This window comes from Patiria miniata, unplaced genomic scaffold, assembly GCF_015706575.1.
Source record: "Patiria miniata isolate m_02_andy unplaced genomic scaffold, ASM1570657v1 HiC_scaffold_27, whole genome shotgun sequence".
In the NCBI taxonomy this organism is placed as follows: domain Eukaryota; kingdom Metazoa; phylum Echinodermata; class Asteroidea; order Valvatida; family Asterinidae; genus Patiria; species Patiria miniata.
The window spans coordinates 9,353,371-9,367,853 of NW_024037066.1; the positions used below are offsets into that span (position 1 = coordinate 9,353,371).

The following is a 14,483-nucleotide window of genomic DNA, read 5'->3' on the forward strand; positions in this document are numbered from 1 at the left end:
AAGATTACTGAGAAATGAGGAGGTAACCATCACATTTTGTCATCAGCCTTCCAAACTAAATTAGTGTTGAATGCCATTTTAAGTATAGTTCACTTGTTCCAATTTGAATGAACATGGCATTATTTTAATTGCAAGAATCGTGTTTTGTTTGGCGGCGGATTTGAAAATGAGCACCCCGCCCACACCGGTGTAGCTTTATAGCGCCATCAAGCGTTGATACCAAGAAAGGGTCATCGGCATCCGCCATTTTGTTCGCCGGCCGGGTAGATTTTGAGACACCGAGATTGTGTAAGAAATCTCGAAATGGCAGCGCGGAGAGTTGGTCAAAAGGCCATTGATTGGGCTGCATTTGCGGAGAGAGTACCACCGAATCAAAAATCACAGTTCAATGCTTTGAAATCCAAGGCTGATGCTTTAACATCAAGGTAAATGTTCAAACTTTTTTTGCCGGCGTCGGCTGCGCCTACAAAGTGCAGTGACTCGGGTACGAGTTGACTCGGGAGCGAGTTGACTCTAGGTACGAGTTCATTCGGGTACGAGTTAACTCGGGAACGAGTTGACCGATTTCCCAGTACAGGCCTACACGACATGGAAATGGGTCAAGTCGTAGTTGACCCGTACTCAAGTCAACTCTCCTATTATTGTTGATGTAGGCCTACCCTAACGTGGCGCGGCCCCTAACGTGGCGCACTTTGATTTTTCGCCATGCCTGTAGCGCCTAGCTAGAGCAAAACTTTTAACTGAAATTTCTCAGAAAGTGAAATTTCATCAAGTTCTAAACACTCCCGTTCATAAATCGCGAGTTTATTTACCCGGTAGAAAGTTAAAAGAAAAAAATATTTTGGCGTGATTTTCCGATTTTATTTTCAAGTGCAAAGTGAACCCTTTGAAAATGCCCCGAAAAATAAGTAAATAATTTTCTGACAAACATCTTGCTGGGTTTGTAAGTTATCAGAATTTATCAAGTTCACAGAAATTCTTAAATGTTTATTTGGAGTTTTCCGAGATTTATTCAAGTGCGCCACGTTAGGGAACACTCCGCCAATTTGTGCCAAATTTCCGGACGCGACCGTTTTTGCATTTCGGATTAAATTTTGTGAAACCGAAATTGTTCACAGAGGTTAAATAGCAAGCTCTAAAAAGGTAAAGGTACCAGTATTTCACTGCATGAATTTGAGGTTTATCAACAAAAGGGTTTGGCAACACTACACGAGGAAAGTTGGGTAAGCCTCGAAGTGCGCCACGTTAGGGAACACGACTATACATGTACACAGTTTCCTCAAAGTCAAACTCCCAATATTGGCGATCGTGAAGAAGTGTAGGGCCCCTGTTTTGTTGTGATCAAACTAGAGTCAAAATGTTTTTTATTGCTCAAAAAACACCTTTACAATCAAAAGCAGACTTTTCTCAATTCTAATGACACCCTTTTTGCAATTTTTAACAGATTCTTGGTGTAGAAATCACGGTTTTCCTGTGCAGTTTGTGCCTTGCGATTCAGCGCGCCGTGCGTGCTCACGGTATGGTACATCATGCGGTACGGTGATCGCCATCTTTATTTTCGGGTCGTGTGTTGTCGCTGCACTATCATCGTCATTTTACCCCCAAATTTCCCTCAAAAAAATCAAAACCCTGCCCAGAGACACGAGTTAATTATGGTACGAGTTGACCCAAAATCTACGACATTGCGCCATGTTAATGCATCAGGGTGACTGTATTGATAGGAAATGGCACAATTTGGGTGAAAAAAATGTAGCAACCTGACACCAAGTGTTTTTTCTTCATATATCATCTAATAAAGGTCAGTCATTGCGAAAATGATGATAAGACATGAATCTGAGACTGAGAAACATTTCCAATTTTGTTAGGAAATACTTACATGTAAACATTTTTTGGACCATGTCGACAATCACGGAAGTTACATTACTTATACTCACATGCAGGTGCAATAAAATTTCCTTTTAAAAAACCAAAATCATAAAATTTCCTTTTAAAAAAATACAATATAAAAAATAATGAAAAAAAAAGCGTGTGGGATAAAAATGTTGCAACGTGATGCCACTTCAGCGGTTGTGTACAAAGTCTATGGAGAGTCAAGAAAATTTCCTAACAAAATTGGAAAGTTTCTCAGTCTCAGATTCATGTCTTATCTTCATTGAGATGATATAAGCCACTGTAAAAAATTCCTGGATGTCTGCGCCCACATACATACATGTACATGATTTCCTCGTAACAAGTTGGGCCTACCGATTCCAATGCAAGAGTCTCAATAGCCTAGGCATAGGTGTTCACATTGTCACCATGTCCATGCTGAGTCTCAGTTAAGGAGTGATATCAGTCTGTACTAGAGAAAATTAGGAGACAGAGTAAAACAGAAACTTAAGGAAGTACACTGTACACATTTGCAAATAATGGAAATTATGTAGAAACAGAATTCATACGTGCTTGTTGATCACTTGATTTATCTGCTGTCTTATTTTTTTCTGTTCCTTAGGCTAATGTCAATGCCTGAGCAGCCAAAAGCGATTGACTGGGCGCACTACAAGAAAGCCGTCCCCGTTGCCGGCCTTGTGGACAAGTTTCAAAAGCAGGTAAATTCTGGCCACCCTCCCAGATGCAATTTTGTTTAAAGGTATAGTCCATCATTTGTAATTTGTGCATTTTGTTCGATTGAAGCAACAAAAGTGTTAAAAATCTAAAGAAGGGTGCTGAACAACTAACCTGATGAAGTTTCAGCTCAGCTTCAGCTGTGTTTTTTTTTAGATAAACAGCATTCTAGGATCTCGATTTCAAATCAAAAGTTGCTGAATCATGTTTGAATTGGGCCTGAATTCAGCGTCCGAGACACGTTCTCACTGAGCCGATGTAGCTACGCGATGTCGCGCACCGATCCGACGAATTATAGCAGCCGCACGCGCGTGTGCATCATGCCAACCCTTGCGCGCGCTTCGCCGAATAAAAAAACTACTAACGGACATTTTCAAAGGTGCGTCTTAAGACGGATCGTTGGAAAGGCCTTCTTTCGTTGTTTTCTTCAAAATGACAGCTTGCCAGAGAGAATAATTTCACAGGGAGTTTAGTCCCCTTACTATCTTTCAACCACGTATGTTTTTCAACAGTAATTACGTCAGTTACTTTTTGGATAGCTGCAAATGATGGACTATAGCTATAACTGTATTGGGCATCACTTCCAACTTCTTTCCTTGAAGCTGGTTCATGCTTCCTGCAGAAATTATCACCATCATGAATGTTGAATGTCAAGGCAAGTGTTTGCCAGCTTTCAACAGTTTCACTCATTGTTAACTCCATCAGCATTTCTTGCTGTCTACGTAACAGATCTTTAAAAACAATTTGTTATTTTTGTTGTTGTGCAGTTTGATGAGGTGAAAGTACCCTACCCTCTGGATACAGCCTCTGCCAAGATCGAGCAGCAGTCCAAAGAAATGGTAAGATGCCACTTGGTGACCTCTCTCGAAGGTTCCTTGTACTACAGGATCTGTAGTTGGGATCTGAGGGGAACATCACTCCAAGTTCTTATCAGGAAACCTGGGATAAATAGGACTTAAACTGCATGTACAGGTTGTCTCAAAAAAAATATAGCAGTCGATCCATAAATATCAAAAATACTAGCACTTTCTTTTTGCAAAACTTATCTACAGTGTCTGAAAGTGTAGTAAATACTCTACACAGTGGTCTTTATCCTATTTCATTTGGACACCCCAGTCCAGAGATACAGCTAAATGAAAATGACTTAAATTCCAAGTTGGGCCACTTGGTGTCTAATGAAAGGCATTCACATACATGTACCAAGAAGGTGAAGAAAGTGGCCTAAACAGATTTTGACAGTCTTTACAAGCTTTGCCGTAACTTTAAAAAAAATACGCCAAATCACACCGAACAAAAATCCTGCCGAGGGTAAAGAAACACTGTATCGTCTCGTGGTAATTTTTTAACAACAAAAAAAATTATTTTCCTCAGAACACAACTGTATATGTAGCTTCATAACACATTTGTTCTTGTTGCTTCAATAGGACACCATGTCAGCTGATTTCAAGAAGGGGTCTGAGCAACGCATCGGACAGTATGAAAAAGAGGTACATGTATGATGCCTAACATATATTCTGTTGCTTAGACGTACATTGTGTAATGACATTCCTTCCATGTCCGTAGTTGGCTATCACTTGTTTTGCCATTGCCCTGAATCCCTTTGAAAATCGGGGAGGGGGGGGGGGGGAAATGGTTTGGTGGCCTTGATTTTAGACAACAGTTAAGGCACTAATTGCAGTTGCCCCTCAAGGCAAAATTTCCTATAATGTTGTACTGACTGAAATACATTTAACAGAACTAAGGTTGTAAAACAAGAAATAGAGCATGAAAGACGTTCTGATCGGTCAAAATGCTGGTGGAGAAAGTCTGAGTTACTGGTCCGGCCTGCTAGCTTGGAAAAATTATTGGGAAAATCTGCTCCTGTGTTTCTTTTGCCTGTCACTTGTCTGTTGGCATGACATCACATAACAACACGGTCTCCACAAACTCACTTCTCCCTTGCTGCGTCTCTTGCAGATCCTCAAATTCAAGACCATGATCCCCTTCGAGGAGATGACCGTGGAGGAACAGGAGGAGTACTTCCCACAGATGGAAGAGCGGAAGAAGAAGTACCCGTGGTGGCCCCACTACCCAGTCTGGGAGTAGAGGCTAGGCTCAGGGGGTACCGACACGCCCACCTCACAGGGTTCATGGGGTCCTTTGGGCTCACGGGTTGGCAAATAAATATTGATTTAGGAAGTGGTTGCAGTGATGATGATTGCCATAACACGCTTGTTACATCTGAAAGATCAGTCTTAATTGAGACCGTTCCAAAACTTTCAGTTTTATTTAAAAGGGAACCGTGCTGGTCTCCATTGGAACAGCCTGGGAATGCTTGGGCCAGTTTTCATGGAGGTGGTAAGCAGCAAAAGGTTACGGGAATTTTGATGTGCTAAGCATATTTAGCGGGGAACCAGTCATAGCAATATACATCACATAGTTTGGCTGGTAGCCTACGACAGTCACATGATTGTCACATGATCGCTGTTACCTTTCGAAGTTGATTGTTTAAACAAAGCTATAATCCACACACAACACATTGGAAACTTTGTAACTTAAAGTGAACACAAGACTTACTTTCTGGTGTGTGATGTATTCTTTTAAATGAACACCAGTTTTCAGTTTTCTAAATACTAGAAATATTTTTGTCCCCTTCAAAAAGTCCAATTTCAAACAAGAAAAACATCAGGTATTTATCAGGACAAACCCTGTGAGTATAGCGTTATTTCATTGATTCAAATTTGAGTTAGTTTTCTAAAGAGAGTTTTTAGATTAATCCCACAGAGTGATTGAACTTAAAGTGTGCATGTCCACAATATCAACAGATTAAACAAAGATTTTGAACTTTGCCAGATATGGATAACGTTCTTCAACAGAAAGCCACCAAATTGAAGTTGCTAAAGTTAGTTTCATTGTGTGAAATTCATAGGCGAACTTTCAACAAAATGGAGTTTATTAGTTTTAGTGTGAATAAATACATGAATTAATTTTTTGAATTGCATCAAGTTGTGAAAGCTGTGCCATTCATTCTTTCTGAATTTTTACAGATACGACAATTTTCAATGGTCCCATGTTGTCGGCATGTAACATGTGAGGCGTTCTGGCAAAATGAGACGGAACTGGGCATAGGCTGTAGTGGAGAAAAATGCAAAAAAATGGGAATGGGATATTTTTTCCCAACGATTTTCAGATTCATTGATGTTTGTAATCTTTGATAAGAAGAGGTGCAGGCGCGGATCTGGGGGAGGGGGCCCCCACCTCTATGGGCGTCGCCAGGACTTTTTCTAGAGGGGGGCCAAAAAAATTTCCCCCAAAATTCTTGTATTTCTCAACAAATTCTCGATTTATCAGTTAAAGAGTATGGCAGGGACATTTTGCAACCCCCCCCCCCCCCCCCCCTCATTAAGTTTACACCACTATGACTTCGCGCCTCTTTTTCTCTTTTTTATTTATTTTGCTTTTCTGGGGGCGGGGGGGGGGGGGGGGGGAACAGGCCCCCCCCCCTCCTAGCCTTGGTCAATGCTCTCGTCGTTATTCGTCCCGTACGCGGTCAATCGTCAGCATATATCCTCAAGCGCTATGCACATGCATGTAAAAATACAGCGCGAACAGCGACCTCATGCGGCCGCTATTTGTTTATGCAAATCAGTTGAGGACGATATCGAGCCTTGGTTCAATCGTTGGCAAAAGCTTATGTTTTTCTTTATTTTGCGCTGGATTTCTAACGCACGACCTCGTATGCGAATACAGATAAGTGTAGGCGGGGCTAATATGTGGAGTGTCCAATCAGACCTTGGTAAATCCGGACGTCATCAAATTATTTGCAGCTCCGTTAGTAAAAACGTCATACACGCGCGCACACCCCTGATTACTAGCGCCCATTGGCTGCAAACGCTCGGGCTGCGTTAACTTCCGGTTCCAATCGTGCAGAAAGTGCTGGAGGTGACGTCACACTAACGAACCGGATTCGCCTTTTGCGGACGTGACAGGAGCCACAGTTTTTGTGCATTGGTGCCGTGTGCAGAGACACACAACGTGTACGTGTATGGATTATGTACGGTGCCACGTTTCACTATGCAAGTTTCCAGGCAACGATCGACCAATAAGAAAACGACATTTAAGGTCAGCTGAGGCTATTAACATAATGAGCACCACCCCCAAAAGCTCACATGGACGATTGAACCAAGGCTCGAGATCGTCCTCAACTGATTTGCATAAAAAAATAGTGCCGCATGAGGTCGCCGTTCGCGCTGTATTTTTACATGCATGTGCATAGCGCGTGAGGATATATGCCGACGATTGACCGCGTACGGGACGAATAACGACGAGTGCATTGACCAAGGCTACCCCCCTCCTTGCACCCTCGCGATGCCCATGCCCAGTTCTGTCCCCCAAAAAAACATTGAATTCCGTGAAATAAAATGCGAAACACCCCCCCCCCCCCCTCCCTTTCTGACACGCTTAAACTGTTTACTGGCAAATACTGGTAATAATGTCCACTTTGCACAAAAATACGGACATCGGCAGCTTTGTTAAGGGGTATATGCATATACTGTGATATAGGTCTAGTGTTAATAACCGCTGTAGAATAGGTTTACTTTTTGTGTCAGAGCAGGGGAGGGGTTCAACCCCCCCCCCAAAAAAAGTTGCTCAGGATCCGCTCCTGCATGTTACTGACTGTAAAAAAGGAAGTCCGTAAAAAGCCCCATCAATGGATTTTTTTTCCAATTCAACCCTTAATGTACATTCTTGTATTCCACTTGACTTTGTTTTTCAATTTGAATTTCCAGATTTAAGGGTGATGGACTTTGTTATCTTGCGTTTTTCCCCCATTTTGCGAATTACTATATTTGTTGGGAATGTTCACAATTAAAGAAACGTTATTTGAAAGATGTAAATGATGTTAAAATTACAATGTACATCTTTATTTTTCCCCGGTATAATATGGCGTTTTTACGTCCAATTGGAAATAGCGCCATTAATAATGGTAGTCATATTGATCGAACGAAACTCCGTTTTAATTATAGTCAATTATGATTCATTGATTCATGACATAGACCTCTGCTTCGTTTTCAAAACTACCGTACATCTGCCGAGCAGATGCAAATATCAAACTAAACCAAATTATGAAAGATAGAGGATAAAAAAATCAAAAAGTTATGTGCTAGTCAAGCTTTCAGGGATCGGTCTGAGCCATAACAATGCCCCAGCCAATCCCTTAGTTCTCTTCCGGGGTCTCGGCATCCCCGACCAATACACACTTCCTTCCCTGTCCATCCATATAACCCCGGAGGGCCAGGCACCATGTAAAAGCAAAGAGCTAAGGGAGGAACAGGGCGGCCCCTAAGCCCTGATCCTCAGAGTGGACCACATGCCCTGAACCTGTACGAAGGCGCCAACCTGGAACTCGCGGACAGTACCAGCAGCAGTGCTTACCGGTTAAGCTAAGGTACTGTTGGTAATTTACGACGGGAAATTAAACATCTTATATAATGACTGAACGAGTGCGATTAAAACCAAAAACGACACAGACGGGATTCGAACCCGTGCTCTGCGCGATGCGTGGACGGCGAATTTAACCACTAGGTCATTCGGCTTTCTTAGAGTTGTTCTTAAAAATCAGGCAGAAAAACGTGGCACATTGGTGGGTCCATTCTGTTTGGGCTCCATGGACGAAAAGAAGTTGACATTTCGGGCAATAATGAGCCCACTGTTTTCATTTCTTTGGAAAATTGTATACGGAAGCCTCGTTAGTCGTAGGCCTTCGTGTGCTAAACGTACTTCTCGTTACGCAACAATGGAAACTATTATTATGCAGGTTTTTTTGAAAAAGACATCAGGCGTGCAGGGGCGGATCCAAGAATTTTGGCGGGGGGGGGGGGGAGGGTTCAGGCCCGTTAAAGATGTATTTTTATATTCGATTGTTGTGGACAGGTGGATCTTATTATTATTATTATAATTGTGATAGATGTACATTTTTTGTGTGCGTCAGAACATGGCGCGGGGGGGGGGGGGTTCAACCTCTCTCGGGGGTTCCGCGCCTGACTTCTACTCTTTGAAATTGGGGTCCTAAACGTGCTCTATTTTGCCACGGAGTGTAGGCACCGTTTTTTCAAAATGGCTATGGACTTCAGGACTTTTTAAAGGGGTGATCATATTCGGATGGAAGTTTCTCCCAAATGTCATCAGAATACCCCCAAAAATTGAAAAGAAAATGGAAGGTGATAAAATAAGCTTTACTTTTGATGTATGTCTCGAACACCTTGCAAAGTAAATTGTGAGTATTTTTCCTAACTTTCTGAAGTGGGGGCATTTATCATTGGGGTCTATGGCAGTTATTGCAGGCCCTATAGGGGCACTGTCAAAAGCGGACACCCATGGACACTCTCGGACAGAAGGCGGCGCTCTTCATCCCTGCGGTCTGACGTGCACGCTTTTTTTCCGACAGGCCGATGTCGCCGCCCTGATTTTGCTGCTATCATTCAGCGTCCCCGCCTAGCTCGCTCTTAAAATCTGTTGCAATTTGCCACCCTGCAACAGATGCAACATCAGGCGTGCAGGGGCGGCTCCAGGTATTTTGGCGGGGGGAGGAAAGCTCATTAAAGTAATTTAATGCTTGAAAATTATCAACTCAATTTGAAAATCTATCTCTCAGAATTCCACACCCAAAAAACACGTACACACCAACTTTGCAAATAAATATAAAAATCTCAAAATGTCCGATGAACATCCTTACTTTTTCACTCTGGTACGACATGTCAAAAATATGTCCTTTTGTTTATTCTTAATTAACCCTGTTGATTATTCAATGGAATTAAACTAAACGTTCATATCATGTCGACAAAGCACGAGAAATTATTTTATGGGGGGAATTAAATCAGCTTTGTTCGAAAGGGTAAGATTTAACGCCTCACGAAAAAAATACTCCGTTTCAGAGCCGAAACAGCACTGCAGGAGACGGCGGCGGAAGGTGCGTGCTGCGGCCGAAAGCTTCTAAAGAAATGCAGGGTCACCTCCGATGTCATTGCACTAACTCGATCATTGTGTTGCGCAAAACGATCGAGGAGGTGCAGGCACGGATCCGGGGGGGGGGGGGTGTTTGGGGTCAACCCCACCCCAGCTCTATCAAAAAAAAAAAAAAATATTGAAATCCATGCAAAAATTGCGATCCCACCACTGCTCTGACACGGAAAAACTGTTTGCTGGTAATAATGTCCGCTTTGCACAAAAATACGGACATCGGCAGCTTTGTTAGGGGTGTATGCACATTCTGTGATATAGGCCTAGTGTTAATAATCATCGGATTTGAACAGCGCCCCCATTGAAAGTATATTGCGATCCCCCCCCCCCCCCCCCCCCCCCCCTTTTACCACCTTTGATTTTCGGAGGCCGAGTGTCATTGCACACTACTCGATCATGTGTTGCGCAATACCAACAAGGAGGTACAGGCGCGGATCTGGGGTCCCCAAGCTCCATGGGCGTCGCCAGGACTTTTTCTAACGGGGGGGGGGGGGAAATTCTTGTATTTCTTAACAAATTCTCGATTTATCAGTTAAAGAGGGGGGGGGGGGTGGGGGGCAGGGATTTTCCTAAAAATTGGCCAAAATATGAATTTGTTTTTAATGATATATCTGTCCCTAAATCGAATTGAAATGTGTTCCAGGGTCTTTTACGAGTCTTTCCAGAAAGTTTGGAGCATTTTCATTTTTGGAAGAAAATTGACAAAAATTGCAGGAGGTTAGCCTTGCATTTTTCATAAAAATTGGCTAAAATATGAATTTCTTTTTAATAATATATCTGTCCCTAAATTGAGTCGTAATGCGTTCCAGGGTCCCTTAGGAGTCCTTCCAGGAAGTTTGGAGCAATTTCATTTTTTGACGAAAATTGACAAAAATTGCAAGGGGTTAGCCTTCCATTTTTTTCCATAAAATTAGGCTAAAATATGAATTTCTTTTTAATGATATATCTGTCCCTAAATCGAGTGGGAATGTGTTCGAGGGTCCCTTAGGATATTTCCAGGAAGTTTGGAGCAATTTCTTTTTTTGACCAAAATTGACAAAAATTGCAAGGGGTTATTTAGCCTTACATTTTTCATAAAATTAGGCTAAAATATGAATTTCTTTTTAATGATATATTTGTCCCTAAATCGCAATGGAACGTGTTTCAGGGGACCTTAGGAGCCTTTCCAGGAAGTTTGGAGCAATTTCATTTTTTTGACGAAAATTGACAAATATTGCAAGAGGTTAGCCTTACAGTTTTCATAAAAATTGGCTAAATATGAATTTCCTTTTAATGATATATCTTTCCCTAAATCGAGTTGGAATGTGTTCGAGGGTCCCTTAGGAGTCTTTCCAGGAAGTTTGGAGCAATTTCGTTTTTTGGGAATTCCCCACCTCCATGGGCGTCTCCAAGACTTTTTCTAGAGGGAGGCAAAAAATTTCTCCAAAAATTCTTGTATTTCTCAACAAATTCTCGATTTATCAGTTAAAGAGGGTGACAGGAACATTTTGCACCCACCCCAACTCATTAAATTTACACCATTATGACTTCGCGCCTCATTTTCTCTTTTTTTCCCTTTTTTTTTTTTTTTTTTTTTTTTTTTGCTTTTCCGAGGGGGGGGGGGGGGGGGGGCAAGCTCCCTCCTCCTTGCCCCCCTTGCAATGCCCATGCCCAGTTCTGTCCCCCCAAAAAATCATAGAATTCCGTGAAAAAATGCGAAACACCCCCTCCCAAGTCAGTAAAAGCCCCATGTAATGGATTTTTTTCCAATTCAACCTTAATGTACATTCTTATATTCCTCTTGACTTTGTTTTTCATTTTGAATTTCCAGTTTTAAGGGTGATGGACTTTGTTATCTTGCGTTTTTCCCCCTATTTTGCGAATTACTGTATTTGTTGGGAATGTTCACAATCAAAGAAACGTTATTTGAAAGATGTAAATAATGTTTATATTACAATGTACATCTTTATTTTTCCCCGGTATAATATGGCGTTTTTACGTCCAATTGGAAATTGCGCCATTAAAATGGTAGTCATATTGATCGAACGAACCTTCGTTTTAATTATAGTCAGTTATGATTCATTGATTCATGACATAGACATCTGCTTCGTTTTCAAAACTGACTACCGTACATCTGCCGAGCAGATGTAAATATCAAACTAAACCAAAGTATAAAAGATAGAGGATAAAAAAATCAAAAAGTTATGTGCTAGTCAAGCTTTCAGGGATTGGTCTGAGCCATAACAATGCCCCAGCCAATCCCTTAGTTCTCTAAGGGGTCTCGGCATCCCCGACCAATACACACTTCCTTCCCTGTCCATCCATATAACCCCGGAGGGCCAGGCACCATGTAAAAGCAAAGAGCTAAGGGAGGAACAGGGCGGCCCCCTAAACCTTGATCCTCCGAGTGGACCAAATGCCCTGAACCTGTACGAAGGCGCCAACCTGGAACTCGTGGACAGTACCAGCAGCAGTGCTTACCGGTTAAGCTAAGGTACTGTTGGTAATTTACGACGGGAAATTAAAACATCTTATATAATGACTGAACGAGTGCGATTAAAACCAAAAACGACACAGACGGGATTCGAACCCGTGCCCCGCGCGATGCGTGGACGACGAATCTAACCACTAGGCAATTCGGCTTTCTTTGAGTTGTTCTCAAAATAATAGGCGAAGAAACGTGGCACATTGGTGGGTCCATTATTCTGTTTGGGCTCCATGGACAAAAAGAAGTTGACATTTCGGGCAATAATGAGCCCACTCTTTTCATTTCTTTGGAAAATTGTATACGGCAGCCTCGTTAGTCGTAGGCCTACGTGTGCTAAACGTACTTCTCGTTACGCAACAATGGAAACTATTATTATGCAGGTCTTTTTGAAAAAGACATCAGGCGTGCAGGGGCGGATCCAGGAATTTTGGCGGGGGTGAGAGGAGGGTTCAGGCCCGTTAAAGATATATGTTTATATTCGATTGTTGCGGACAGGTGGATCTTATTATTATTATAATTGTGATAGATGTACATTTTTTGTGTGCGTCAGAACATGGCTGGGGGGGGGGGGGGGGGGGGGGGGTTGGTGGGGGGGGGGGGGGGGGTTCAACCTCTCTCGGGGGTTCCGCGCCTGACTTCTACTCTTTGAAATTGGGGTCCTAAACGTGCTCTATTTTGCCACGGAGTGTAGGCACCGTTTTTCCAAAATGGCTATGGACTTCAGGACTTTTTTAAGGGGTGATCATATTCGGATGGAAGTTTCTCCCAAAAGTCATGAGAATACCCCCAAAAATTGAAAAGAAAATGGAAGGTGATAAAATAAGCTTTACTTTTGATGTGTGTCTCGAACACCTTGGAAAGTAAATTGTGAGTATTTTTCCTAACTTTCTGAAGTGGGGGTATTTATCATTGGGGTCTATGGCAGTTTATTGCAGGCCCTATAGGGGCACTGTCAAAAGCGGACACTCATGGACACTCTCGGACAGAAGGCGGCGCTCTTCATCCCTGCGGTCTGACGTGCACGCTTTTTTCCGACAGGCCGATGTCGCCGCCCTGATTTTGCTGCTATCATTCAGCGTCCCCGCCTGGCTCGCTCTTAAAATCTGTTGCAATTTGCCACCCTGCAACAGATGCAACATCAGGCGTGCAGGGGCGGGTCCAGGTATTTTGGCGGGGGGAGGAAAGCTCATTAAAGTAATTTAATGCTTGAAAATTATCAACTCAATTTGAAAATCTATCTCTCAGGATTCCACACCCAAAAACACGTACACACCAACTTTGCAAATAAATATAAAAATCTCAAAATGTCCGATGAACATCCTTACTTTTTCACTCTGGTACGACATGTCAAAAATATGTATTAACCCTGTTGTTTATCAATGGAATTAAACTAAACGTTCATATCATGTCGACAAAGCACGAGAAATTATTTTATGGGGGGAGTTAAATCAGCTTTGTTCGAAAGGGTAAGAGCATTTTCATTTTGGACCAAAATAGACAAAAATTACAAGGGGTTAGCCTTACATTTTTCATTAAATTAAGCTAAAATATGAATTTCTTTTTAATGATATATCTGTCCCTAAATCGAGTTGGAATTTGTTCAAGGGTCCCTTAGGAGTCTTTCCAGGAAGTTTGGAGCAATTTCATTTTTTGACGAAAATCGACAAAAATTGCAAGGGGTTAGCCTTGCAGGAGACGGCAGCGGAAGGCACGTGCTGCTGCCGAAAGCTTCTACAGAAATACAGGGTCACCTCCGATGACATTGCACACCAACTCGATCATTGTGTTGCGCAAAACGATCCAGGAGGTGCAGGCACGGATCCGGGGGGGGGGGGGGGGGGGTCAACCCCTCCCCAGCTCTATCAAAAAACAAACAAAAAATATTGAAATCCATGCAAAAATTGCGACCCCACCACTGCTCTGACACGGAAAAACTGTTTGCTGGTAATGATGTCCGCTTTGCACAAAAATACGGACATCGGCAGCTTTGTTAGGGGTGTATGCACATTCTGTGATATAGGCCTAGTGTTAATAATCATCGGATTTGAACAGCGCCCCAATTGAAAGTATAGTGCGATCTCCCCCCCCCCCTTTTACCGCCTTTTGATTTTCGGAGGCCGAGTGTCATTGCACACTACTCGATCATGTGTTGCGCAATATCAACAAGGAGGTGCAGGCGCGGATCTGGGGTCCCCCAGCTCCATGGGCGTCGCCAGAACTTTTTCTAACGGGGGGCAAAAAATTCTTGTATTTCTCAAGAAATTCTCAATTTATCAGTTAAATAGGGGGGGGGGGGGGGCAGGGATTTTTCATAAAAATTGGCCAAAATGTGAATTTCTTTTTAATGATATATCTGTCCCTAAATCGAATTGGAATGTGTTCCAGGGTCTTTTACGAGTCTTTTCCAGAAAGA

At 42.5% G+C, this 14,483-nt stretch overlaps 1 protein-coding gene across 1 annotated transcript; it reads left to right on the top strand.

Annotated features, from left to right (window-relative positions):
- Window positions 1-214: 214 nt before the first annotated feature.
- Window positions 215-5,582, top strand: LOC119734437 (ATP synthase subunit d, mitochondrial-like). The gene is made up of 5 exons (XM_038207940.1): window positions 215-425; window positions 2,492-2,588; window positions 3,372-3,443; window positions 4,029-4,091; window positions 4,561-5,582. The coding sequence occupies exons 1-5, from the start codon at window positions 304-306 to the stop codon at window positions 4,687-4,689; spliced, it is 483 nt and encodes a 160-aa protein (XP_038063868.1). The 5' UTR covers window positions 215-303; the 3' UTR covers window positions 4,690-5,582.
- The last annotated feature ends 8,901 nt before the right edge of the window (window positions 5,583-14,483 follow it).

What these genes read in the sequence shown, in the direction of transcription:
- LOC119734437 (XM_038207940.1), top strand. Translation starts at nt 304, where the DNA reads ATGGCAGCGCGGAGAGTTGGTCAAAAGGCCATTGATTGGGCTGCATTT. An exon ending in TGGACAAGTTTCAAAAGCAG is followed by an intron (nt 2,589 to 3,371) that starts GTAAATTCTGGC and finishes GTTGTTGTGCAG; the next exon opens with TTTGATGAGGTGAAAGTACC. An exon ending in TCGGACAGTATGAAAAAGAG is followed by an intron (nt 4,092 to 4,560) that starts GTACATGTATGA and finishes CGTCTCTTGCAG; the next exon opens with ATCCTCAAATTCAAGACCAT.